At 38.9% G+C, this 27,310-nt stretch overlaps 2 protein-coding genes across 6 annotated transcripts in view; one reads left to right on the forward strand and one right to left on the reverse strand.

Annotated features, from left to right (window-relative positions):
* Window positions 1-1,293, reverse strand: part of LOC124265846 (DNA replication complex GINS protein SLD5-like) — a 37,484-nt gene extending 36,191 nt beyond the window's left edge. For all 3 annotated transcript variants that reach the window (XM_046700696.1, XM_046700695.1, XM_046700692.1), the window contains exon 1: window positions 1,072-1,293. In XM_046700696.1, the coding sequence (XP_046556652.1) occupies window positions 1,072-1,158 (87 nt within the window). In that variant the 5' untranslated portion in view covers window positions 1,159-1,293. The remainder of the gene's footprint in view (window positions 1-1,071) is intronic.
* Window positions 1,294-1,476: 183 nt separating this feature from the next.
* The window catches only part of LOC124265823 (poly [ADP-ribose] polymerase tankyrase-1-like), a 34,764-nt gene continuing 8,930 nt past the window's right edge, over window positions 1,477-27,310 (forward strand). Inside the window, exons 1-21 of one of the 3 annotated variants that reach the window (XM_046700683.1) lie at window positions 1,599-1,685; window positions 2,907-2,994; window positions 12,309-12,533; window positions 13,166-13,261; window positions 14,717-14,829; window positions 15,466-15,560; window positions 16,110-16,176; window positions 16,361-16,547; window positions 16,980-17,101; window positions 17,748-17,839; window positions 18,261-18,339; window positions 19,010-19,181; window positions 19,948-20,027; window positions 20,895-21,113; window positions 22,140-22,238; window positions 22,682-22,775; window positions 24,354-24,479; window positions 25,404-25,513; window positions 25,721-25,843; window positions 26,478-26,543; window positions 27,021-27,154. In XM_046700683.1, the coding sequence (XP_046556639.1) occupies window positions 2,949-2,994; window positions 12,309-12,533; window positions 13,166-13,261; window positions 14,717-14,829; window positions 15,466-15,560; window positions 16,110-16,176; window positions 16,361-16,547; window positions 16,980-17,101; window positions 17,748-17,839; window positions 18,261-18,339; window positions 19,010-19,181; window positions 19,948-20,027; window positions 20,895-21,113; window positions 22,140-22,238; window positions 22,682-22,775; window positions 24,354-24,479; window positions 25,404-25,513; window positions 25,721-25,843; window positions 26,478-26,543; window positions 27,021-27,154 (2,345 nt within the window). In that variant the 5' untranslated portion in view covers window positions 1,599-1,685; window positions 2,907-2,948. Of the gene's footprint in view, window positions 1,686-2,906; window positions 2,995-12,308; window positions 12,534-13,165; window positions 13,262-14,716; window positions 14,830-15,465; window positions 15,561-16,109; window positions 16,177-16,360; window positions 16,548-16,979; window positions 17,102-17,747; window positions 17,840-18,260; window positions 18,340-19,009; window positions 19,182-19,947; window positions 20,028-20,894; window positions 21,114-22,139; window positions 22,239-22,681; window positions 22,776-24,353; window positions 24,480-25,403; window positions 25,514-25,720; window positions 25,844-26,477; window positions 26,544-27,020; window positions 27,155-27,310 lie in introns of all 3 variants that reach the window. The other 2 variants (XM_046700668.1, XM_046700676.1) reach the window with 2 other exon arrangements.

A 27,310-nucleotide genomic window follows, 5' to 3' on the forward strand; every position in this document is an offset into this window, starting at 1 on the left:
AAAATCTACAAGATACCGAGCGGTGTGGAATCAGCCGATATGGAGCAAACTGATGTCAGACATCTATTCATAGTATGCATGAATGACATGCTTTTAAAAAAATCATTGGGTGATTTTGTGACAGAAAAATGTTGTAGGGAACATTGTAAGGATAATGTGGATCGCACTAAGCCCCGAACATGCTGAAGGAGAGATGAGTATGTCTGGTGACGCCACAAGGGTGAGTTATCCTTCGAATCATTGCTGAACAAATGTAGCGTGTGAAAGTGGTTTAAGTGCAATGTTCCAGGCTGTATTCTAAAGGTAAGCCGTAGTTTAGTCTAGACCAAACAATCCAGTGCTTGACATCATGAGCATCAATCAATCTAATTCAGATATGATGACATGATCAATGAATATGTGAAGCTGTACTTACTGGACCAGTGTTAGTGAGTTTGGTTTCATGTCAGTTTAGCAATAATCCAGTAATATCATAGCTGGAGACACCGGAAATGGGCATCAAGAAATGATGCAACATATGTTATATTTGGGATTACACTTTCTTAGTAAAGTACAAATTCTAGTACTTTTTTGGGTTGAGTCCCATCCGGGATTCGAACCCACACCCTCAGAGTCAGGCACCTAATCGCCAGCACACAAAGGCTAGCCTTTGAGTGCTGGCGATTTGGTGCCTGACTCTGATTTGTGCTGAACAAATCGCCGATTTGGTGCTTGACTCTGAGGGTGTGGGTTCGAATCCCGGATGGGACTCAACCCCAAAAAGAACTAGAATTTGTACTTCACTAAAAAAGTGTAATCCCAAACATAACATATGTTGCATTTGACCACTTTCTAAATGGCATTGTGTAAAATGAAACCTATGTGGAGAACTGAACCTGGTCTTCCCCAGCCCCTCGATGGCAACTACTACTACTGAACTAGGGCCACGTAACAACTTTTTTTGGTTAATCCCTTGTTTTAGTAATCCCATAATTCTCATGACTTACTGACTGATAACATCTAAGGATGTTTTACACCATCAGCCACTGTGGGCAACTGCTTATCGAAATCAGGACAAACTAAGTTTGATACCTCCTCTAACTTCTGAAGTACTTCAGCTGCTGTCATGGTTTCAACCTCTTCATCTTCCTCCAGAGAAAGTCCATCTAGTTCCGACATGTTTGAGTATTATCAATTACCCCTTATTTATATATATCAAAAATAAAAGACGCCAATTTTTGGATAATGTAAACAACCTCACGATAAATTTCCCGCCATGACAGCTCCGTGATGACGATGCGCCCCTCAAGGATTTGTGAAAATCAACTTACAAACATGTATACCCTAATTCATATGTTTTGGTAGTCTACGTATTATGTCACTTATTATCTCCGATCAATAATACGAAATATACGCTTGTAACAAACAATCATTTATTTTTTAATCTCGCAGAAAATTCAAAATTAGTCTCGCATAATCCCGTTGAGTGAACGAGATGTTAGCAACTTAGTCCAAAATGGCGACTGGCCGTCGTCCTATTCTCCCAAATGAGCCTTCTTCTCCATCTTCAAATGACGTTGGAAGAGAATTATTTGAAGCTTGTAGGAATGGTGACTTAAGCAAAGTTAAGAAATTAGTCAATTCTCACAACGTTAACTCCAAGGATACCGCTGGAAGGAAATCTACACCTCTTCATTTCGCTGCTGGTAAGGAAGTGTTTTCGGGCCTGCAGCCTGGTAATGTTTTCAGTTGTGCTCGAAATTGAGTATTGTCAGTTTTTTCGTTAGTATATATTGTTACTCCACTTTTCTTACATACCAGTTCATGTCACACTCTATGAATTTCGTTTTCCTATGTGCAACAGACCTAACCAAAGTGTCTGGCGTGACATCCACAGCTGGCTGAAGTAAGATCAATTAGTCATGATTTGCTGACAAGGCTCAAAGTTCGTCAGGGATTTTCAAGTCAAAATAACTGCTAGCCCTTGAAACCCCGGAAATGCTGAATGTATGTTAACTTATAGAGAATTGTCCAACACATATTTGTTTACTTTTGGTTTGATTTTACCACAATCCATGATCAGCTGATGGCTGCACGTTGGTGTGTAAACAATGAAACAAGGCTTCGTCTTTTTCATTCGTGTGTCAAACAGAGTATCTACAACATGAGAATTTTTCAAGTGCCTTGGTATTTTCTATAGAAAATTATCAGACGTTTTTACCATGGGCACCACGATCTTTATGCAACAGGCCATTTAGACTGATAAGGACATACACCCGAACAGTAGTATCAAATTACCAGTGTACTTGGTGAACATTGCCTTCTTTATAAGATAAATAGTTTGTTGTTACAACTTTTCCCTACTTACCAACTAGCTGACATGCCACATTCTAGTATATATGAAAAGTGCTGATTCTGTGATTATTTAATGCACATTTATCTGTTGGGAATCAGTCAATAGATTGTCAAATGTCATGTAACCACAATGGTTGATCCTGATTGGGAACAAAAACAAATTAAAACTTCACCCACCTCGGCATTCTACTCCATGTTTATGTGATGCTCTTTAAATAACAATGATATGAAGATATACAGACAATCGCAAATGTTAATATTTTACAATACTGACCATAGAAAAGCAGTATTTCGTATGTGTCAGAAAGTGCAGTGATCAGTTTTGAATCTCTGTCCACCTTGTTGCATTTTTTTATAGCTGAACTACAATATTCATCTTAAATAACAAACTTGAATAAATTGAATATTGGTCAACTCGTTTCATGATCTGTCTGATGTCTGTGGATAAGTTATGTTTTGATATTTCAACTTTGTGGCTTAGTCATTGACCACGAAACACTGTACAGATTCCATTGTCTTTACACAGATTGAATTATTGTTGTGAAGTTACACAAAATTCTTGTAAATTTCAGGAAGTACAACTTAGTGATCTGTCTTAGCATAAATCAAAATGGATGTCCAGCAGCATGGTCAATACAAGAAACTACTGTATTTTGAGAGGTGAATTTTTTGTTAGTGTCACTTCATGATTGACCTGTCTACACATTATCCAACTTATTCAAAAAAGCACCTGCTGACTACATAGGCTGCATTTATCAATATTCCATCAATATCATTCCAGGAGACACCAGAAATAGACCTTGCACATTGTATCCATTTAGGCAATAGAACCTGGGGTGCGGGTATAGCCTAGTGGTTATTGCTGAATTCACTCATGCCAAAGACCCTGGTTCTATTCCCCACATGGGTACAATGTATGAAGCCCATTTCTGGTGGCTGCTGTAGTGATATTGCTGGAATGGTGCAAAAAGCGACATAAAACCATACTCGCTTGCTCACTCACAACCAAACACTTTAACCACTAGGCTACCCCACTGCTTCAGATGAATGAGTGCTCACTGAGCATGTCTCTTTACCTGTGCAAGAATAATAGTTTTCATTTCATGACTGTACTTCTGAATATGGTGGTGCATGTAAATTTCATAATCATAAAGATAGCCAAATAGCAGAATATGATAACACATATTGGTTACTATATGTTCTAGTTCTATGATTTCAACCGGTTTACTTGTTTTAGTTTCATGCTTTGCACTTCCTTCTTCCTTGTAAAGTTGTTCTCTGTAAGAATTCTAAAATCATGATTCATACTCTAAAATAATGATTAATCAGAATAAAAAAAGTCAAATATTTAATCCTGAAGCCCTCGTAAAGAAATGAAACCATAGTATGAAATAAGTTTTGTTCATTTGCAATGATCATGATGATATATCATTTCATTTGACACATTGCTATATTAATAAACTCGATATGTAATCCAAGTGACACATTAAATTTTTCAAGTACGTAAAAGATTTCAACACTAACATAACGATGACTATTGATCATTCGTAAATTGCTTTTTTACTCATGCTTCCTCAAATCTAAATAGTGCCAGTTTTGTCTCATGTGTATGTAAGCATTATAAGTAATCTATCTTCAGATCAGTTTGATAGATTGCTTTGTGTTGAGTCAGTGACATGCTGGGAAAGACTTCCGCCCGTATCCCCCCTTAAATTTCATTCTGGTCAAATCATATCACCTGAACATATATCCCTCATCTGATAAGGATGAGTTTAACATGTTTCTTTAATTGTATCTGAACTTACTGAAATACATATCCAACTTCTGAAAATGCCACTCGAAGAAATGTTTCCTTATCGTTAAAATCTAGGGGGGATACTGGCGGAAGTCTTACCACATGCTGATAGTTAAGATCCAGTTGCTATGGTTTCTTGGGCATTTGATTGATTATGTAATCTGCTCTGAACTTAGCAGGATGTCTTCTTTGTTCATCTGTTCAGCTTGGAATGTGAGATAACCTTGTGAAATGTCATAATTTTAGTCAACATATTGTCAGTGGTTAGTGATAGTACTGATACACCAAGGACTAACAAACCCAACATGTCATAGTTTTAGTCAACATATTGTCAGTGGTTAGTGATAGTACTGATACACCAAGGAATAACAAACCCAACATGTCATAGTTTTAGTCAACATATATTGTCAGTGGTTAGTGATAGTACTGATACACCAAGGAATAACAAACCCAACATGTCATAGTTTTAGTCAACATATTGTCAGTGGTTAGTGATAGTACTGATACACCAAGGATAACAAACCCAACATGTCATAGTTTTAGTCAACATATTGTCAGTGGTTAGTGATAGTACTGATACACCAAGGAATAACAAACCCAACATGTCATAGTTTTAGTCAACATATATTGCCAGTGGTTAGTGATAGTACTGATACACCAAGGAATAACAAACCCAACTTGGTCAAAGAAAATGCAAATAGCATGAAAAAGTTCCTGAATAAAATATACAAAAATGTCAACATATTGATTGAACAAAATGAATACAATATGCTAATTTATGACAGCTCACATATTACTTATGAATGTGAATGCAACATTCTTGTCTATAAGCCATCACTTATTTACACTGTCAGCAGGGACAGAAAGTATCCCAAAGTTAGGTTAGGTTGTGGCTTAATGTCGCACTCAGCAACATTACAGCTATATGGTGGCGGCCTGTAGATAATTGAGTCTGGATTAGACAATCCAGTGATTGACATCATGAGTATCAATCTACACAATTGGGATATGATGACATGTATCAACCAAGTCAGTGAGCCTGACCACCCGATTTCAGTAGTCGTCTCTTATGACAGCTATGGGTTGCTGAAGATAATTTCTAACCCGGATCTTCATGGGTCAGTAACCAAAAGAGTCCTAGTCCAAATAGTGATACCAAGTAGGAAAATCCAAAAACATGTTACAAAATCATCCCCAAAGCTTTCTTAACATGAGCTGAATTGGCTGAGTTAGCTGGCTCCTTTTAATTTCCATACCTGTACAGTCAGTATGCTATGTGGGGCGGTGGGGTAGCCTAGTGGTTAAAGCGTTGGCCCGTCACGCCGAAGACCCGGGTTCGATTCCCCACATGGGCACAATGTGTTAAGCCCATTTCTGGTGTCCCCCGCCGTGATATTGCTAAAAGCGGCTTAAAACTAAACTCAGTCAGTCAGTCAGTATGCTATGTAAAACTATGTAGAACTATTACCATCTGTCATGATTAGAGGTGTAACGATGTGACAATATGATAAAACGCTATGATACTTATCACCTAGGCATGATACGATTCGTATCCAGATACACTGTTTTATTTCATATGTTTTCATCGTCACCTACTTCTGCAATTAAATCACAAGCCTGAGTCATTTGTTTCTTGTGCTCAGATGGCCAAGATGGAATATTGTAGCTGAGTAAGATTAGCTTGTGGGCACCTTGAAGATTCTACTTCTTTGAGCCAACCAAGAAATATTAGAGAATCTGTATAAACTGGTTCTTGAACAGTTTCTGTTATTATTCATGTCATGCTTCTACATCAATATGACTTGTAACATAATCTATTGCATGTATTGTCATCCAGGAGTTGTAAATCAATGTATACTGTGAGCCTTGCATCGTGATACAATACAGTTTTGCCATATGGTTACACCACTAGTCATGATTTGGAAAGAGCGACACAGATTGTTTACAAGCTCTAAAAACATATCTGTTAAATATTTTTGTTTAGGTTGATGTTTTGAAATCATTTTTAGGTTTGTCCATGGTGACAATATATCATGATAAATTATGTATTCAACATTAACAAAGTGGGAGAAACATATGAAATATTCTGTACAAAATTATGATTATGATGTGATAATTATTAGGGCTGGTTGTGATTAACTAAATATTGATCCAGTAGCAAATAAGTATTGAATAAGTAACTTTGAGCAAAAAGGTAAAAGACAAGTCCAACAGAAATTCCTGGTAAAACAGCATTCTGAACATAATGTGGCAATGAATAGACGTGACTTAGTATGTAGTATGTGTAAATTTAAACTTTTCATCACAATAGTATATGTATTGTAAGATATTATCAATGACATATTATGATGATTTCATATTGATAATTGTTAATATTTTGTCCCATTGACAATATTTCTGATTTTTTATCCCTTCAGTCAGTCCAAATAATCAATTAATCATGATAATGAACAACACATACTGAAATTTTGTGACACTTATTATGTTCCTAGTGATGCCAGTTCAAATTTAAACACAGGGTATCATTTCCCAATCCTTGTTTGTTTATGCCAGAGTGTATTTTCCTTTGAGATGGGGTCACAGCTGATATGTGTTTGTGGAAGGGCAATGCTGTTGAGGGATAGGGCCACCTAGAAAAGCATGTGTGTCAGAAGTCACTGATCTGCTGTCTGTGTCTGTCAACTGTCAACCTTCACCCTCTTCATTCACTGTCACAGCCCCTCCCCTGGGTCACCCTGGAGGGGGTCAGGTCATTAGGTCAAACTTTGACATCAGGTCAACAACTGGGCTATCCATCTTTGCATTAGCTGACCTGCAGGCCTTGAGGCGGAAGATGTTGCATTTTGCCTCAGGTTTAGACAATCACACAGTCTAGACTTCATTATGGACTCTTGGATTCATATGTGTGAATTGGGAACTTCACAATATATACCATTCATGCTTACCAAGCATGCACCTCAGGGTTTTTTAATTAGAGAACATGATCCGTTCAACATTGTAGTTCCTTAACCGTTTGAAATATTAACATTCATGTCTTATTATTTGAGACACAAATATTGTACATTTTAAAAAAGTCTTATGATTAAATTATTCTCTTTCACTAATTAATGTCATTGACTCAGCTGAAAGGTCAGTGTTCCTATTTTTCTGCAAATTGAAACTGAATTAAAATGACAGAAAATGTAAACAAGGCAGACATGTCTCATTCAGACAGGACTATCAACCAAGTTGGAAAAAAAATAATTGTGGTGAATGAGCAATGAGCAATTTTTGGGCTTTAAATCAAACCTAATGCTTGGTGTATAGAAACATATATATCCAGTCAATTCTTATTTGTTTTGAAGTCTTTGTTTGTGCTACTATACACTACTTCAAAGTATATTTGTGTTATGTCTCATAGTGTGGTGATACAATCAGCAAAGAAATTATTACTGATATCAAACGTTTCTTTTCATCTATTCCAAATGCAGTGATTGATCTACATACAGTTGTAACACAATATAGTATGGGTAGCCAAGGTTTTACCTAGACAAACAAAAGTAGGGGTCCAGGGAACACAAATTACTAATTTTTAGGGTCCTTGTAGTAGTCGAGTCAGGCTCGCTGGCTTGGTTGACACATGCCATTGATTCCCAATTGCAAAGATTGATGCTCATGCTGTTTGATGATGCAGTGATTGATCTACAGTTGTAACACAATATAATATGGGTAGCCAAGGTTTTACCTAGACATACAAAAGTAGGGGTCCAGGGAACACAAATTATTAATTTTTAGGGTCCTTGTAGTAGTCGAGTCAGGCTCGCTGGCTTGGTTGACACATGCCATTGATTCCCAATTGTGAAGATCGATGCTCATGCTGTTTGATGATGCAGTGATTGATCTACGGTTGTAACACAATATAATATGGGTAGCCAAGGTTTTACCTAGACATACAAAAGTAGGGGTCCAGGGAACACAAATTATTAATTTTTAGGGTCCTTGAAGTAGTCGAGTCAGGCTCGCTGGCTTGATTGACACATGTCATTGATTCCCAATTGCACAGATCGATGCTCATGCTGTTTGATCACTGGATTGTCTGGTCTAGACCCGATAGTTTACAGACCGTCGTCATATGGCTGGAATATTGCTGTTTGGCGTAAAACTATACTCACACATTCATTATTACTTTGATATTTATTTTACAACACTACATGTACATGATTGCAAAGTTTATTGATATAGTCTGTTGGTAAATTCCATAGATAATTTTAAAAAATACACAACACTGTACAGATAATTAAATGGTAAACCTGAACATTAGCTACTGACTAAATCACAAGAAATTCAATTTTCTTTGTAATCTGATGCTTGTTAACATGATTGAAGACTTCCAAAACATAGCAAATACATGTTCAGGCTCTTAACATACAATATAATGTGAAATATATGCCAATCTGATTAACAATTTACAACTTGTATGTGTAAGTACACGCACACTTCATGTCTAGACAGGAAGTGCAGTAGTTGGAGAGTATTGGTTACTGCTGCTGACTTTGTTACAAGTAAAATAATATCAAATATCTGGTAGATCTGAAGCAAAGCACTTTCGTCCAGTGGTTCAGACCTAATTTCATTGTGATTACTTCCGTGATTTTTTTCAATCAGTTGGATGTTAATTTTGAAAAGCTAGAATATCTAAAGAAACTGTGGCATAAATTTTGAACTGTAAATTTTAAACCGTTAAATTGACGGGTAACAGATGATGGTGTAAGTGTATGCCCATTGAGTCCAATGACTGATTGAGAATGGTTTTACATAGCTTTTAGTAATATTCCAGCAATATCACAGTGGGAACCACAAATTGGCTTAATTGTACCCATGTGGGGAATCGAAACTTCAGATTGACTACCGGATGCTTTAACCATTAGGCTACCCACCGCCCCTATCAGTGTGTTCAGTCCAGTGCAATCAGTAAAGGAGAATCAGAACCCCGAGTTGTTTGTTTTTAATATAGAAAACTATGATTGGTTAACATACAGTTTAGTTACAGTGAATGTGTAATCCTATTTATTGACGAGATTCTGTAAAGTGGTTGTTGAAAAGTGTCGGTTATTATCCATGTATTTATACCAGAAACATAAGGTGTGATGTAATCTATTGTAGCAGTAGTAGCCGCCATGATCACATTCCTCATCCTTTGACGTTTTGATTGGCCATTCAGAAACAAATATTTTACAAATTCATGGCAGTGTAATATCAATTTTATTTCTTGTGTTCATATAACAAGCCTTCCTAATCTTTTTCTCAATCAGAACTAGTTTGAAATATTACGCCAAACCATATAATGAAAACGGTTATTTTAATTATTCATCAGTTCGCATATAAAGCAAGTGCTATCAGGCATATATCACTGGTCTCAGATAACCCCAATAAATTGTCCATGTCAACGGGTCATGCTGCCAGTCATAAATAACAATTATGACCAGAGCCAAGCTGTGACAGTTGACCACTAGTGACTAATACTAGTGGTCAGTTTAGTAGTATTGACCACCTGCCAGGGGTGTCAACAGTCTCTGGGGATTACACACAATCTCTTTCTCTGCTCTGATGAGATTTCAATAGATAATTCTTTTGACATGTGTTGAATGCTGCACATGGTGAAAGGGCAGTCTGGGTCACGCTCTCATTGGCTGAAACAGCAAACTGCTTACAGCTGATTGGTTGGCCTCATTATGACACTTGCCACTCAATAGCCTCAAGTGAAGTTGATGGGGGTGTTTAGAGGTAATCACATGGCCCTGGCTGGGAATATCCCATCCACACCCTTGCTGTTCAAACAATTTTGATTGAGACTTTGTGTCTGAAGTGTCACCTCATTAAGTGCAAAATGTCTGGACAACACATTGAAACTAATAGCCTGATTGCATCTGAATGAATGCTCCACTACCTGTAAATGCCACTTGAATTACATAAAAAACATGTGTTCTGGTAATCCTATCAGTCTCTTTAGCCTCATCTGTCATCTCCTTAAGTGGAAGTTTTGACACTTTATTGTAGATGAATAAAACATTCTGATTCTGTCTCATGTTCATCACAAGCACCCAAGGCCCACAGACTGCAGGAGGATATTTGTGTTAAAGCTTGCATGGCCATACTATTTACTAGTTCATATGGCACAATTAGTGATGTTTGAATGTAGAAAAACAAGGCGAAGACATCATACTTCTTCACACCATTGTGAACGTCGTAAGATTCACCCAGGTATTTTCTTCTTAATGTGTTCAAATCTTGTGTGAAGTTTGTAATTATTTCATGTTATTCTTTTGGGTACAAGCCAACATTTATCATTACTGTGCCATAATGTTTCAATTTAGTTGGGATATGCATTAAATATTTGTAAACAAGGTAACATTTAGTAGGGTCACCATTAAACATTTTCTGACAATATACAGTTGATAATTCAGATCCAATCTGCAAACTTTCATTAGTTTCAACAAGGAACTTTCACCTTAAACTGTATTAAGTACATTGTATGAGCACCAGCTACATAAATAGAGGAGCGGTGGGGTAGCCCAGTGGTTAAAGCGTTTGCTCGTCGCACCGAAGACCTGGGTTTGATTTCCCACATGGGTACAATGTATGAAGCCCATTTCTGGTGTCCACCACCTTGATATTGCTGGAATATTGCTAACAGTGGCATAAAACTAAGCTCACTCACTCATTACATAAATAGATTATTACTATTGTTATTATCATCATCATCAGCAGCAGCAGCATTGTCATCATTATCTTCTTCTTCAGCATCTGTAGAATTGATTTCCTATAGCTTGTTTTCCACATTGACCTTCTCTAAGAAGTATCCTTATCATGCTAGTGACACTGTCGTTGGGCCCGATAAACCAATAATGTGCCAGTAATCTGTTCAGTTACCATTTAGAGAATATCAACGATAAAGTTGTGATGTGGTTAATGTTGGATAATTGAGCATACTGTTTCCACTTTGTATGGTCTAGCATGTAATTCAACATTTTTAACAGGTTGAACATCCATTATCAATCACTGCTGAAAGTAAGCTTATGGGATTTGTGACAAGCAGAAGTAAAATGTCAGAATGTATTGCAAAATATGCGTGAAGAAAGATAATGGAAGAGTTTTAAGTTCTGTTGAATATTTGATAACCTTTGACATTTAGTTTGACTCGCAATTGTTGTATGAAATATTCCTCATTGCACAACTCGTTACACTTCTTAAACAGTTATTTTGATGATATCACAAGAGGTGAGGTGAAATTGGATTTAACGTCGTGCTTGAGAACATTTCGCTCATATGATGACTTGCATGCGTGTGTATGTGTATGTGCGGCTGCTTGTACTAGCCCATACTGAAACTGGTTTTATAGTGCTAGCCCACTGAGATACCATGCCGCAGTGAAGCATGAATACCCCACTCAGACACATTATACTGACTCCGAGCCGACCAGTCCTTGTTGTACCCATTAATGCCAAGTGCCAGGCAGGGACCAACAAGTACCATATTTTAACGTCTTTTGGTATGACGCGGTCGGGGATCGAACCCGCGACCTTCCGCTCTCCGGAAGACGCTCTTACCACTACACCACGGAGGTGGTCGATGATATCACAAGAGAAAGCTCTTTGGAATCTTTCTGAATTACTGCATATAATTCTGTGCTGTATATTCTTGAAACATCTGAATGTTTTCTTTGTATAGGTTTGAATTTCTTGTTATAATTCGAGATCAAATATTAATAATTTTCCGTTAGTGGTTATTGGTATCAGATTACAAACTGATGATTGCAGACAAAAAGACACACATAAAATGGTTTCAATGTTGATGTGTTCATAATCATGTAGAATTTGGTGAAGTTGGTCAGACTCAAAGGGCACATCCATGTGTTTAATGAATGTAAAAACTCACATTACCAACTGTTTCCGAGAGACTGAAGAAGTATATGGGTTATTTGTTGTGTTGCAAAGCATGTCAAGTATTATGAATCAAATCCCTGTTAATTATTAAGTTGTTAGAAGGTGCTGTATTTAGTCTACATATGTATCACCAAAAATATACTTTGTATCAAGGGTAGCCAAATGGTTTATGTGTTTGCTCATTATGCTGAAGACCCAGTTTGATATCAGGAAGACATAGATGTCTTTGTGACACACTCTTCTGTTCACTGTTGCAGGCTTTGGGAGGAAGGACGTTGTAGAGCACCTGCTGGACTGTGGTGCTAATGTCCATGCAAAGGACGATGGGGGTCTCATCCCGCTGCACAACGCCTGCTCTTTCGGCCATGCGGAAGTGGTGCAGTTGCTGCTGAGACAAGGGGCGGACCCCAATGCCCGAGACAACTGGAACTACACTCCTCTCCATGAGGTGGCCATTAAGGGAAAGCTGGATGTCTGTATTGGTGAGACAGGATTGCTGTTTCTAATCTGTGAAACCTGAAAAATCAGGAATGTAAAGCTCTCAGTATTCTCACAAATTTCAATTTCAAGATGTTGATCACAAGTGATAAATGTTGTTCAGAACTTACTCTTTTGATCCACACTTTTTGAGTCAGGATATATTTTGATTTAAGTATTGAGTGGGCAAGAAGCCTAGTTGTTACAGCATTCTTTCAGCATGCCCGGGTTCTATCCCTTTACAGGGGTGGAAATAACCCATTGCCCGACGTCCGAGTCCAGTGTTTTTTCTGTCGGGCAAAGCAAACTTGTATATCACACTGTACCGATGTCCAGTTGACTTTCCAATGTTAATTATGTTTTTTATTTTAAAAATCAACAAGAAAACGGACGGTGTAGTGGAAAAATGATCAGGGCAAGTGATTTTACATGTGCCACTGTTCCGGAGTACACTAGCAATTTTAAAGTTATTTCCACCCCTCCTTTATTGGTACAGTATATGGTGTTCAATCTTGTGATCCCAAGGGAATACTGGCCAAGACCACACTCACTAATTCTAAATTTCTAGTTATGTGTTTGTGATTGACATGATTGTTTGGCTTGTAACCATGGTAACACATTGACCGTTTTCTCCCAGTTTTATTACAACATGGAGCTGACCCAAATATCCGAAATACTGATGGGAAAACAGCTCTCGACCTCTCCGACCCCACAGCTAAGGCAGTTCTTACAGGTATTTTTATAGTTGATCTTATCAAATCACGTGCCATTTCTTCTAGAAAATGATTACTTGATTTCCTGTTTGAGCAAACATGGCAAAGAAAAAGCCTTTGTGTACATGTGTATGATATAGAAATTTAAAATTCCTTTTCATTCTGGTGAAAAGATGTTTCTTTACAGTGAATATGTACAGTGAAACTATTGAATCATCATCACAAATCATCAGCTGAGTCATCTGAATTAAAATTAACATAAACCTTAAGATTAACATGTTGACTGCCACCCGAGTATACTCGTAGTATCCATGTCTGGCGAATTTGCCACTATGAGTTATCTCGTAGCTACATCAATGGTATTTTGAAACAAGTTTCACATGTTGGCAAACAGGCACAAGAAGCAATTGTCTCCTGACGGTAGCAAAGAACGCCAGGAGACATTTCTCATAGTGGCAAATTTGGCCAGAATTGATACGAGTATACTCGTAAAAGGCAGTCAACATGTTAAGAATAATTAAGACTATGATGTAATGCTTGACACTAATGCCTTATCTTTCTATGTACACAAAGTATATGTGAGCATATATTACTATTCTTAAGTATTTATCTGAGAAATCTGCCAATATGAGCTATAGCATTTCCACAGTACTACAAGTATATCTTATCTACCTTGTACCCAGAGCTACAGATAACTTTTGGGTCATTGAGTTATGTACTCGCTTGTGTACTCTCAATTGGGTATCCTAATTTTCCTTTGAGTAACCGAATAAATTGTAATCACCTCACTCAAACTCAATTGGGTATTTTGCCATTTTCCATTAATTTTAAAAGTTTAAATGTTAGTGTTTGTTATTTATATTTGATCTGTGATATGAGAAACAATAAGAAAGACTGCAAGTTGTCAAGTTCATGTCCTGAAATAGAACCTCTCAGTATACCTCAGTTATTTTATCTATCCACCGGTACGCAAGCTAAGATTTGTCATTTTCATGTGTACGCATGTAAGATCACATTTATTGAGTATTTACCAAAATTCAAGCGTACTTGTACGCAATAGACTTAATAGGAATTGAGTTTTCACATAAATATTTGCGTAATTTACGCAGATACGCAACTTATCTGTACCTCTGGTACCGCTGTGCACAATATTTCTGTACTTTAAAATTAAATGCACTTTAGGTCATGTGGCCGCCATACCGAAATAAATTGCCAATTGTCACAGATGTGATATGTGCTATACTACTATTGATAGCAGTATCTCTTTCCATGATACTCAAAATGATTGTCATTATACAACCTGTTTAAACAGTGACATCTGATTATCCCTATCACAAATTGAGTAGTATGCATGAAGACAGTCATCCTTGGAAAGCAGGGTTTCTTGGACTCATTATGTCCAGGATTAGCATGTGAGGAGTGGTTTTTAAGAAGCTGTCAGCAAACCACTTACTGATACTATCCTATTTCTCCAGGGGAATACAAGAAAGATGAGCTCCTGGAGGCGGCACGGAGCGGCAACGAGGAGAAGCTCATGTCACTGCTAACTCCTCTCAATGTCAACTGTCATGCCAGTGATGGCAGGAAGGTAGGTCACTTGGGATGTAACCAGATTGGTACTGGGAATCAGGGAATTCTAATGTATGCATGTTATTTAAGTTAAAGACTTCATGAAGTAAATAGATACTTTTGTCACTGTAAGGAACACAGGATCAATACTTAGTTAAAGTGAAAGATCTTCGAAAAGAAACCCCAAACTGAAACTGGATAATGAAATGAATAATTCGTAGAAAGTGTTCGCATGTACCGCATAATAGTCCAATAGTCGTTTCTGCAATGGTTTATGTAGAATCGGTTCTATAACACCAGAAACCTAAGATCATGGTTTCGAATCGTGGTTTGATATGTTTTCGGGGATGGCAACACCAATCCATGCTTGAATGTTTCACCCGAGGGTTGAATGTCAAGGCATGCATGGTTTCAGACTGCAGGCTGACATGTTCTCTCGCTGACTTGGTTGACATGTCATCATATCCCAATTGCATAATATGATCATTATGCTGTTGATCACTGGATTGTCTGATCCAGACTTGATTATTTACAGACCGCTGCCATATAGCTGGAATATTGCTGAGTGCAGCGTTAAACAACAACAACCAACTTGATCTCTGTATTGCAGCATTGAACAGGATTCACTTGATCATTGTTACCATTTCGTCCACAGTCCACTCCACTCCATCTAGCAGCAGGCTACAATCGAACCAGGATAGTGCAGCTGCTGCTGCAGCATGGAGCTGATGTGCATGCCAAAGACAAGGGGTAAGTACCATGATTAAACACAAATTATTCTTTTTTGTGCCCCTGTTTGAATTCCATGGGTACAATGTGTGAAGCCCATTTCTGTGTCCCCCGCCATGATATGACTGGAATATTGCTAAAAGTGGTGTAAAACTAAACTCACTCACTCACTCACTCACTCACCTATTCGAATTCATTCCTTACCTTCAAATGCCCAGTTTACTGTGAAACTTTGATTTGAGAAAGTCGCACAAACAAATGTCATCATCTTGGTTTGTTTATAAATGCGCATGTGTACAGTGTTGGAAACTCAGCTCCGTTGTCAGATAATTGCTGAACACTAGCTAAAGCTGTACACATTCTGAAGAAATGAAAGCAGTTGTTTTTTGGTTATGGTCTCAGACATATCTTGTGTCAAATGTTTCATCTCTAATGATCTTTTTTGGAGATTTTTACATTTTTAAACATTTTATCGAAGATAATTAGCCCAGTTACTATCCTGTTGGAATGTTGCATTCAGTAAGACACTTGTTCCATGAGTCATGAACATGCGTTATTTCTGAATTTCAGTGGCCTTGTCCCCTTGCACAATGCCTGCTCCTATGGTCATTTTGAGGTCACAGAGATGCTATTGAAGGTGAGTGTGTTCGCTGTTGTATTTTGAGAAGATACAGGTGCAAATGTTGAGTCTGGGTTCAAATCCCGGATGGGCCTCATCCCCCACCAAAAGCACTAGAATCTGTACTGAGAAAATGTAATCCCAAATATAACGTATTTTACATGATCTGAAGTTATACTGATACAACCCAATGTGGTTACAGGCTGGTGCCAGTGTTAATGCCATGGACCTATGGCAGTTCACTCCACTCCATGAAGCAGCATCCAAGTCACGTGTAGAAGTGTGCTCGCTTCTCCTGTCTCACGGAGCAGATCCAACCCTCGTCAACTGTCATTCCAAGAGTGCGTTGGACGTCGCCCCCACCCGTGAGCTGCAGGAGAGACTACAGTGTGAGTATGAGGAAAGTTTACATGGCCATGATATATGTATTAGATTCAAAGCTGTGCATGGTTTTATATGTTGCAGAAAAGTACATCCAGTATGCACAAACATGTTGTAATGGAGGCGGAAAATAGAATTGTGCAGAGCACAACGATATTCATTGTACTGAATTCTCAACAAAAATGTCAATGTGATTATTTCATCTCACAGTTTAGGTCACTAACCATTTCATTACTGTACAGGAACCTTGTATTTCCTGTAACCATGAAAATAGCCATTAGGGGTCATCTAGATTCCTAGATTTGTAATGCACCGTAAAACCTTGATCAGGGCGTGCTTTATGCTTGCTTTCGTGTAGTATTTGTCGTGATGTATTATAGCAATGTCTTATATGACCTGCCTGTTAAAGTTAGTGTTTTCAATGCCTTTCCCTGTTACAGTTGAATACAAGGGCCATTCACTACTGGAGGGAGCAAGACAGTCAGATTTGGCAAGGGTGAAGAAATATTTGACCATGGATGTCGTCAACTTCAAGCATCCTTACACAGGGGATTCAGCTCTGGTAGGTAGTCTGTTGGAAGTGATGTTATAGTATGAGTTTGTTTCCCTGACCTGATGAAGATGGTAGGTCAGCTGGTACAATTTATGAAGAGTGTATTGAAAACTGTTTATTGTGTTTGTTGTATAAACAACCTGATGTTCAAGCATGTTGCTGAGGTTTTCCGCTCAATCTGTCTCCTAATACTACCAACATTGGTTGATGGACACCAATTCTAACCAGTGTTCAGAGTAATCAGTGTTTAAGTGTTCTCTTATGGAACTTGAGAGCCACATGTCACATTTGGATGTATTTATACAAACACTTAAGGAAGTATCAGCTTATCATTTGAGTGGAGGGGGATGGGGTAGCCAAGTGGTTAAAGTGGTGTTTCTCACACCGAAGACCTGGGTTCAATTCTCTTCTTGTACAATGTGTGAAGCCCATTTCTGGTGTCCCTCCCCGTCATTGTGCTGGATTGTTAAAAGTGGCATAAAACTACACTCTCTCACTCACCCATTTGACTGGAAAGGAAGACAATATTTCGATAGTTGACATATATTTTGGGGAAAAATGTTACCTTCTGTCATTCAAGAAATGTGCAGCTGAACTTGACATTTATTTGGCTGTTTTTGGAAGACTCATTTGGGAATTATTTGTTGTTTTGCAGCACTGTGCGGCAGCCTCACCATTCCCGAAGAGGAAACAGGTGGTGGAGCAGCTCATTAGGAAGGGAGCTAACCTCAACGATAAAAACAAAGAGTGAGTCTGATGAATTGTTTTGTGTGTAATTACATTTCTCATAGGGATGGTCGGTTAGCCTCATGGTTAAAGTGTTCGCTCATCACACTGGGTTTGATTCCCCACATGGATAAAATGTGTGAAGCCCATTGTGATATTCCTGGAATACTGCTAAAGGTGACGGAAAATCATGCTCATTCATGAATTCACTTAAACTTCATAGAAGCTGTGTGATTTGGAGTGGATTGCATGCTGTGATGTATCTTTTTCATTCTGCTTAAAAGATTAATAATACAAAAATAGTAAAACAAAAATTAGATAAGGATGTGTGAAATAAATATATACTACAAAAGGTAATGTCCAACCTTAAGCAAATTTCATGTATAAGGTCCCATAACATACCTACATAGTTCATGTAAGTAACATACTGTTTCCCCCACAGCTACTTGACACCACTACATATTGCTGGAGATAAGGCCCATTATGATGTGATGGATGTCCTCCTCAAACATGGAGCCAAGGTAGGTAGCAGCAGGAGTTATGAGAACAATATCAAGTGTAGGTTAATGGGTTGACCATGTTGATGCTGCTATGCTGTAACATTACTTACTGGTAGTTATTGTCCATCTCGTGGCCAACCAGAAGTTGACTGTAGTCGGTGGCCCATACTTTGGAGAATATGTTGAAAAATGTATCCAGACCAAGCCTGAATGACTTGGCAGATCTAGACTTCTTGACTTGAAGGTAGTGCTCTGGACTTCATCTGGATTTGTTTTTGCATTTAGAAGGGAAATGTTTAGAAGAAACTTTGAGTCTTTATACTAGTCTGCTTTAACTCAGTGATGTTTTTCCCCTTTCCATGTTGTATGTGTTGATACCTAGTTAGTACCTTACTTCACAAATGTTTACTGACATGGGAATTCCCAGGAACCCATACTGGATCAGTGTTTTGGATCAAGTGATCAGATTCCATGAGGTGGTTGGATGACATGGGTTATTGCTCAGAATATCAATCACTGGTTTGTCTGGCCCCGACTTGATTATTTACATGCCACTGTTGTATAGCTGCATTATTGCTCAGTAAAGCATTGAACAACAAACATGAGGGAATATTGACTTTCTTTGTGTTAAATATTAATTTGGAGATCCTGACACAGCGATATATAGATACATGTATATTTGACATTTCAGGTGAATGCATTAGACGGCCATGGCCAGACAGCGCTGCACCGGGTGGGGCAACAGGGTAACATGCAGGCGTGTAGACTGCTGATGTCATATGGCATTGACCCCAGTATAGTGTCACTCCAGGGCTACACGGCCGCCCAGCTCGCCACAGAAAACATCCAGAGACTACTCATTGGTAAGCAGATTTCCAACTCTAGTTTATCCCTATTCTTTTACGTTTAAAGTTAATGTTCCCAGATTTTTGTGTTCTTGTCATGGACTAGTGCCAAACCAAACAGAATTTTACCAGCTTTGAAATTCACTGTATGTGTGTTGGTTTTATTAATTCGTTCTTTTTCACTATTTAGGGTTAGCAAAGTTTATTTGAACTTGTCTGTAAAATTCATCAGTGGAAGTTCACATGGAAATGTCCCAAGTTCCTATGTAATTCTAGTCTCGGACTAGACCTTACTTCAGATAAATTCTATCAAACCAGCTAATGCTCATCACCACAAAGATATTAGCTTGGTAGTATTTACAGAAGTAGCCTACAACAGGACATACAGATATTATTTCTGACAGTACAAACATTTTCCGGGACCAGTATATTAATAACTGCAACTCTGTGACATTAAATACCGAAATAACTTTGATCACATGACATTTACCTGTGAAAATCTTCAGTAACCCTTGCTTGTCGTAAGAGGAGACTGACGGGATTTGGTAATCAGGCTCACTGACTTGGTTGACACATGTCATCGTAACCCAGTTGTGTAGACTGATGCTCATTATGTTGATCACTGGATTGTATGGTTCAGGCTGGATTATTTAAAGACAGTAGCCATATAGCTGGAATATTGCTGATTTGAGGTGTTAAACAACACAACCAACATGTGACATTACCCACAATGTTTTTGTTGACACCATGGAGAAATCACCTGTGACCATGCTTGTGTTTTCAGAGGACCCACCTGTCGGAGGAACGGACATTGACTACCAGTTACTGGAGGCAGCAAAGGCTGGGGATATGGAAATGGTTAAGGTGTGCAAGTCACCAATGTATATGGTTAAATGTATTTTTCCCGATTTATTTCTGGACATGCTTGACATTTTCAATGATTGAGTATCCTTCAACATTTAAGTGTCATAACCTTGAACCTGTGTCTGTATGGCTCCATTGTGTAGTTAAACATGAATGTAAATAGCTGAAACTGGTTGACTGCAGTAACTTGATGTACTTGTCTATGCAGTTGTTAGTATGAAATTAATAAGTAATTAGGGTTACCAGTTCCGGAGGAAACCCTACACCAGATATGTATCCCTGTGATATGTATCACCACACTTTGTGCATGTTAAAGTACATATCAAGATGCTTAGGTAATCTTGTGTCATTTGATACCATACAGGACAACAGATCATTCCTGCATCATCTACCCAGCAAAACTACTTTTAGATGTCTGATGCTCTTGTTATTTGATACCCCCATACATCAGACTGATCGAATCCAGGGCCTTGTATTAGCTAAAACGTCTGTCACCAAACTGATCAAACCATTTGATGAATGATTACATCTGCATTATATATGATGGGTTTTATGTGGATGAGTTTGATATTGTCTTTCATCATTGAATCTTTACGGGACCATTCTTTAGGACGTAGCAGGTGTAGCACAAGAACACCAAAAAGAATACCAGGATGACATAATGATGGGGGCGGTATGATAGTAGATTAGTGTTAGCTTCTCTTGTGAAAGATCTAGGTTTGATTCTCAACATGAATACCTGTGTTGGTGCTGTGTTTGGTTTCCCTGAGGCAACTGTGATGATCCTTGAAAGTTACTAAAACCATGGATATATATAATGGTCATATTTAGTTTTTATCGCTTCATCAACTTTGCATTTCCTTCTAGAAGCTTGTGGCCACCAACCCCCATGCTGTTAACTGTCGTGATGTTGATGGCCGCCACTCGACGCCGCTGCACTTTGCCGCAGGCTACAACCGTGTCAGTGTTGTGGAGTACCTGCTACAGCAAGGAGCTGACGTACACGCCAAGGACAAGGGAGGACTTGTGCCTCTACACAACGCATGCTCCTATGGCCACTTTGAAGTCACAGAGTTACTCATCAAGGTCAGTTGAAATTATATCTTATTTGTTGGGAAAGGAGTGGCACTGTTTCAGATTCACCCTGATGATGATTATATATGTCCGTCAGCACAAGTAGCAACAGCTTATTACAAATATCTGTGCCACTCACTCACACCATACATATTTTCGGCCAGACACTCCATCAAATACTCAGGCTTACTCACTCTGACTCACTCACTCACTCACTCACTCACTCACTCACTCACTCACTCACTCACCACTCACTCACCACCACTCACTCACTCACTCACTCACTCACTCACTCACTCACTCACTCACTCACTCACTCACTCACTCACTCACTCACTCACTCACTCACTCACTCACTCACTCACTCACTCACTCACTCACTCACAAACAGTACCTGATGAAGGGGCAAGTGTATTCATCCCCTGATGAAGGATATCAAGTGTCTTGTATTACCCTACCAACTTATAAATGCCTATCAAACATCTTTCAAATAGTAGTTAACTCAATACTTTATCATTAAAAGCAACGTCAAAATTTGATATAATTCATGTTTCAAGTCACAGAGATAATGCCCAAATTGATTTTGAAGTGAATGTTTTGTTCTCAGATGAAAAAGAAATCACATGAATGACAGGTTTCTGACATGTAATACACCAGATCATGTTTAACCTTTCAACATTTGCATTTTATTCCACTCTGTCCTGATTAATAGCAGTGCTTTCTGTACATAATATCTGATACAAGCAGATTAGAGCCAAATGTTAATGCTATGTATGAGTTTATATTAGCTGTTTCGTTCATTTTTGTCCCAGTGGGATGAAATATAGGCAATTAAAGTATTAAGGAGAGACAAATCCTGTTATTGACATTCTCAGAAATTATAGCAATGCCTTATTTATTTTGATGTTGATCACAATGTGTGGTCATCATAAAATTCTGTTTGCAAGGGATATTTCAGATAAGCTGTATGGTGATGACAAAAGATTTTGATGATAGATCAGTCAAAAGTCATATATATTTATGTCTTCTGTTTTGCAGCATGGAGCATGTGTAAATGTTGCAGACCTGTGGAAGTTCACGCCCTTACATGAAGCTGCTTCAAAAGGCAAATTTGAAATCTGCAAGTTGCTTTTGAAGGTGAGAAACTACTGGCTTTGTGAGTGAGGATTTGACTTGCTCCTTGAAGACGACACGTTTTTTAGGTTTTTGCAGGTGTTAGCGATAAATATGGCAAGATGTTTTCATATTCAATTTAATTAAGAAATTGAAGTAGCAAAAAAATTATATGATAATAAATTAATTTTACATGATATTTTTCTGCACCAGCATTTCCTTTAGGTTTAAAAAATGTTTTGCAAACAAATAAAGTACTTAAATGAAAGAAGAACACCTCCCTTTCACATGACTAGGTACCCAGGTTTGAGAGAAAGTGAGGATAGAGTGTTCTCTGATTTTTTTGAGTAGTATATTTTCTCCCAGGAATGTGTTGTTGCTGACTGTAGGCAGCTCTACTGTGGACATGGTTATGCTCTCATGTTGAAAGAGAAAGGGTTAACAGTTGGTGTTTTGTTATAAATCAGCATGGAGCTGACCCTAACAAGAAGAACCGAGATGGACATACTCCACTGGACCTTGTGAAGGAAGGGGACCAGGATGTGGCAGATCTTCTCCGAGGTAAACAACAGTCTTTGTTTTCTGTAGTGCATCACTAACCAATAGTCCTGCAGTTTGATGTCAGCTTGTAAAATCCAGTGATTAATACCATGAGCATCAAACTTGCATCAACCGAGTTGTCAGGTTTGACAACCCAATCCTGTTAGTTGGTCTTTCATCAAGCAAAGGGGCAATAGGAAAGCCTAGTGGTTAAAGCGTTTGCTCGTCATGCCAAAGGCCCAGGTTCTATTCCCCAAATGGGTAAAATGTGTGGAGCCCATTTGAGGTGTCCCCTACTGTGATATTGTTGGAATATTGCTAAAAGCAACATAAAACCATACTTACTTACTTTTCAAGCAAATGTTGCTGAACATAAAAATGAATCTGCATCTTCACAGGGCGATTACTCAGGATGTAACGGCAGGAAGGGTTTTCGTCATAGGTTTTGTAGTGACACAGACATAAATGGGATGTCATAATAGCTCCTGAATGTTTCCAGTGCTTGTGGATTTCTCCAAAATGCAAAACAAATGAGACCTCCTACATTCAGGGATGAGAATTTTCTGTGGATCTGTGGATTTGATTGAGCTTCACCTTGGATCTGGTATTGGGCACTGGCCCCCAAGAGCCCCCGCTCATTTTCCTCTTTTTTCACTCATACCCATTTTCATCCCTTTACATTAACCCAACACTATCTGATGCTGGAATACTTTTGAAAGCGACATTAAACCAAACTCACTGATATATTTTGTGGGTATTTGATATTTATCTCCCACAGCGCGTTTAGTGCGAAGCGGGGGATATAGTATTAGGCTCTGTCTGTACATACATGCGAATTGGTATATCTTAAGAACCATTGATTAGATTCTTTTCATACTTGGTACCTATGTTCATCACAGTATAAGAAAGGCCCCATTCATTTCAAGGTCACAAGGGGACTTTAACGTTTTACCCTTGTCAGCGAGATATCTCAAGAACCGTTCACTGGATTTTCTTCATATTTGACACCACGCTTCATATAGGAAGGCGCAGGGCCCAGTTGATTAGGGTGACCTTCACGAATTTTCAAGATCACAGCAACACTTTGAAGAATTCAGCATGTTAACATGCATGTTAAACTTGTCAGCGAGATACCTCAAGAACCATTCACTGGATTTTCATCGTATTTGACACCAGGCTTCATATAGGGAAGGTGCAGGGCCCAGTCGAGTTTGGTGACCGTCATGTAATTTTCAAGGTCACAGTGACACTTTGAAGATTTCAGTATGTTAAGAATGTCATCAAGAACGGTACACTGGATTTTCTCTTAAATGTTTTTTAATAAGCAATTTGTCAATGACTATTTTTTGCATATTTCATACACCATGAGATTCATGTCAAGGTCAAAGTGAGTCTTGAAAATATTTGTGTGTTTGAACAGCTACAGGGCAAGATATCAAGAGAGATTGACTGGTCATGTTTTTGTTGACATTTAACTTCATCTTAAACTACGACCTTCACTTTCATTACTTTTAAGTTTGATTTGATAATTTGCGGCAGGGGATTATGTCACCTTAGTTACAACTGCTTGTTATTTACATAATGTGTTACATTGTTCAGGCGATGCTGCATTGCTGGAAGCTGCAAAGAAGGGGAACCTTGCCAGAGTACAGAAACTTGCATCCCAGGAAAATATCAACTGTCGGGACACACAGGGCAGAAATTCCACACCTTTACATCTTGCAGGTGGGATCACTCATCAACATTGTTGCATTGCTCACATGAGGAGGCTTGATGTTTGTGATTTAATGGTATTTAATGATGTCAGTGGGGAGGATGGAGATACGATCAGCATGGTTGAGATGTCTTTAAGATGTCCTTAAGGTGGTGAGGTGAGGTGAAATTGGGTTTAACGTCATGCTTGAGAATATTTCGCTCATATGACAACGTGCATGCGTGTGTATGTATGTGTATGTGCGGCTGCTTGTACTAGCCCAGACTGAAGCTGGTTTTATAGTGCTAGCCCACTGAGATACCATGCCGCAGTGAAGCATGAATACCCCACTCAGACACATTATACTGACTCCGATTAGACCAGTCCTTGTCGTACCCATTAACGCCGAGAGCCAGGCAGGGACCAACAAGTCTTTTGGTATGACGCGGTTGGGGATCGAACCCGCGACCTTCCTCTCTCCGGGCGGACGCTCTAACCACTACACCACGGAGGCGGACGGAGATGTCCTTAAGATGTGAAGTCTGTATTTGTGTTTCAGAATACTGACAAAGCTGTCATTTATCTAAAGCATAAACTTTAGAACTGTAATTTACTCATACTATGTTGCATACTACTGAATTTGCCTCTTTCTGAGAACCTTTACAGCTATACCAATAATCTACCAATACCACAAACTGCCAGTGGTGGTGGTGAGGCCTAGTGGTAAATTGTTCGCTCGTCACACCGGAGACCCGGGTTCAATTACCCATAGTGTGTGATGCCCTTTTCTAGTGTTCCTTGCTGTGATATTGCTAGAATACTGTTGAAGCAGCGTAAAACTAAACTCACAAACTGCCAACACTTCAACTTGCAACTCTACAATGTGCTAACACTAACATCTGCAAACACTGAAGACTGGAAATGCAACAATGTGCTAATTCTAGAATCTGTTCCAGCTGGCTACAACAACGTAGAAGTTGCAGAGTTCCTACTGGAGAATGGAGCTGATGTGAACGCCCAGGACAAAGGTGGACTCATACCTCTCCACAATGCATCTTCTTATGGGGTAAGACCGCTGTCATATAGCTGGCACAATCTTTTACTCTGGATTCTTTCACCTAATGGAGATGCTGTATATTTGTGAATAAATCATGACCTGTTATTTGTGGACTAAAACTGTGTAAAACGAAATCAAAATGATAATGTTACTTCATGGAACCCTTGTAGACCAGTATTAGGTGTTAATGTTCACCTGTGTTTGTTCATCTTTCAGCATGTAGAAATAGCTGCTCTACTAATCAAATTCAACACCTGTGTTAATGCTCAAGACAGATGGGGATTTACACCTCTCCATGAAGCTGCACAGAAAGGACGGACTCAGCTCTGTTCCCTGCTGGTAAGTGGTATTTGTGTGTCAGCTGATTCTCACGTCGGTCAACCCATGAAGATCTGGGTTAAAATTGGTCTTCAGCAACCCATGTTCGTCATAACTAACGAGATCAGGTGTTTGTGCATGCCACTGTATGCCAGTCACATAGGTCAATATGTAGATCACTGGATTGTCTTGTCCTGACTTGTCCAACGCTCAACAAACAGCTGCTAGTCCAAAACAGCTGTGTTTCAAATGTCACCTGCTTAAAAATATGGTGTCACATTTAGCGTGTCACAGCACAAAGACATCACTGAATATTGAAAAATATTGTTAGTTGAAATTACTGAAAGGATATGATTCAAAACGACCATAATATACACCTTTTCATTCAAAAGCTGCTGTCTGAACAATTGATTCTGATTTGGTACAGCTGTGTATTTGAAATCGATCAAGGGGAGATAATTTGCAGTGTTAGAATTATGGTTACTCCCCTTTCCTAATTACTTGTCTAGTGATGGTTTTGATGATTATTAAGATGATTTAGGAGAGATGTAATGAGTATTGTTTTATTTGGCATTTATTTAATACCTGATGGAGTTGTTCTTATTTTCTTGATGTATGACTTGTGGCATTGACAAGTTGACCTGTTACATTCCAGCTTGCCCATGGAGCAGATCCCACCATGAAGAACCAGGAAGGCCAGTCACCTCTGGATCTTGCAACGGTAAGTTGAAATATTTCCTCCTTATCCCTAGTAAAACAAACCGTAGAAAGGAAGCATTTTATTTCTTTTCTGAAGATCATGCTGAAGATACAATGGGTACAATGTTTCAAGCCTATTTCTAGTGTCCCTGCCATTATGAGCTCATTCTCTCACTCTCCTCTGATGATGGCTGTTGGCTCGTCATGCAGAAGATCGGGTTCGAATCCCTACATGGGTACAATGTGTGAAGCCCATTTCTGGTGTTCCCCGCCGTGATGTTGCTGGAATATTGCTAAAAGCGGCGTAAAACCAAGCTCAGTCAGTCAGTAAGTCTGATGATGGCATGGATCATTGGACCCAATACCACTAGTTTGACTGGACCAGCTTGGATTATTTACAGGCCGCAGTCATATTGAAGAAATATTTCTTAGTGCAGGCCATACAAACCAAGCAAATCAAAAGTTTGACTCTACTGATACTAAAGTATTTTCCTCTCAGGCGGACGATGTGCGAGCCCTCCTCCAGGATGCCATGCCACCAGTGCAGATGCCGCCAAGTGTCCCCAAGGCCCAGGTCGGGGGAGGAAGCAGTAGTGGAGGCAACCTCACCAGCAGCAGTTCCTCCTCCAGCAAGTAAGCATGTTGATCTGTTCTCCACCACATGGTGCCTTGGTATCAAATTTGTTGTCAGGAATATGTTAAAATGTCTGTTTCAGTGAGCATGTCCGAAGTTTTCAATCCAGAAAATAAATTCTGTTCAAATTGGTGGTTCTTCATGTTTTAATTCTA

This window comes from Haliotis rubra, unplaced genomic scaffold (assembly GCF_003918875.1).
Source record: "Haliotis rubra isolate DU_JTF1 unplaced genomic scaffold, ASM391887v1 Scf1218, whole genome shotgun sequence".
Taxonomy (NCBI): Eukaryota; Metazoa; Mollusca; class Gastropoda; order Lepetellida; family Haliotidae; genus Haliotis; species Haliotis rubra.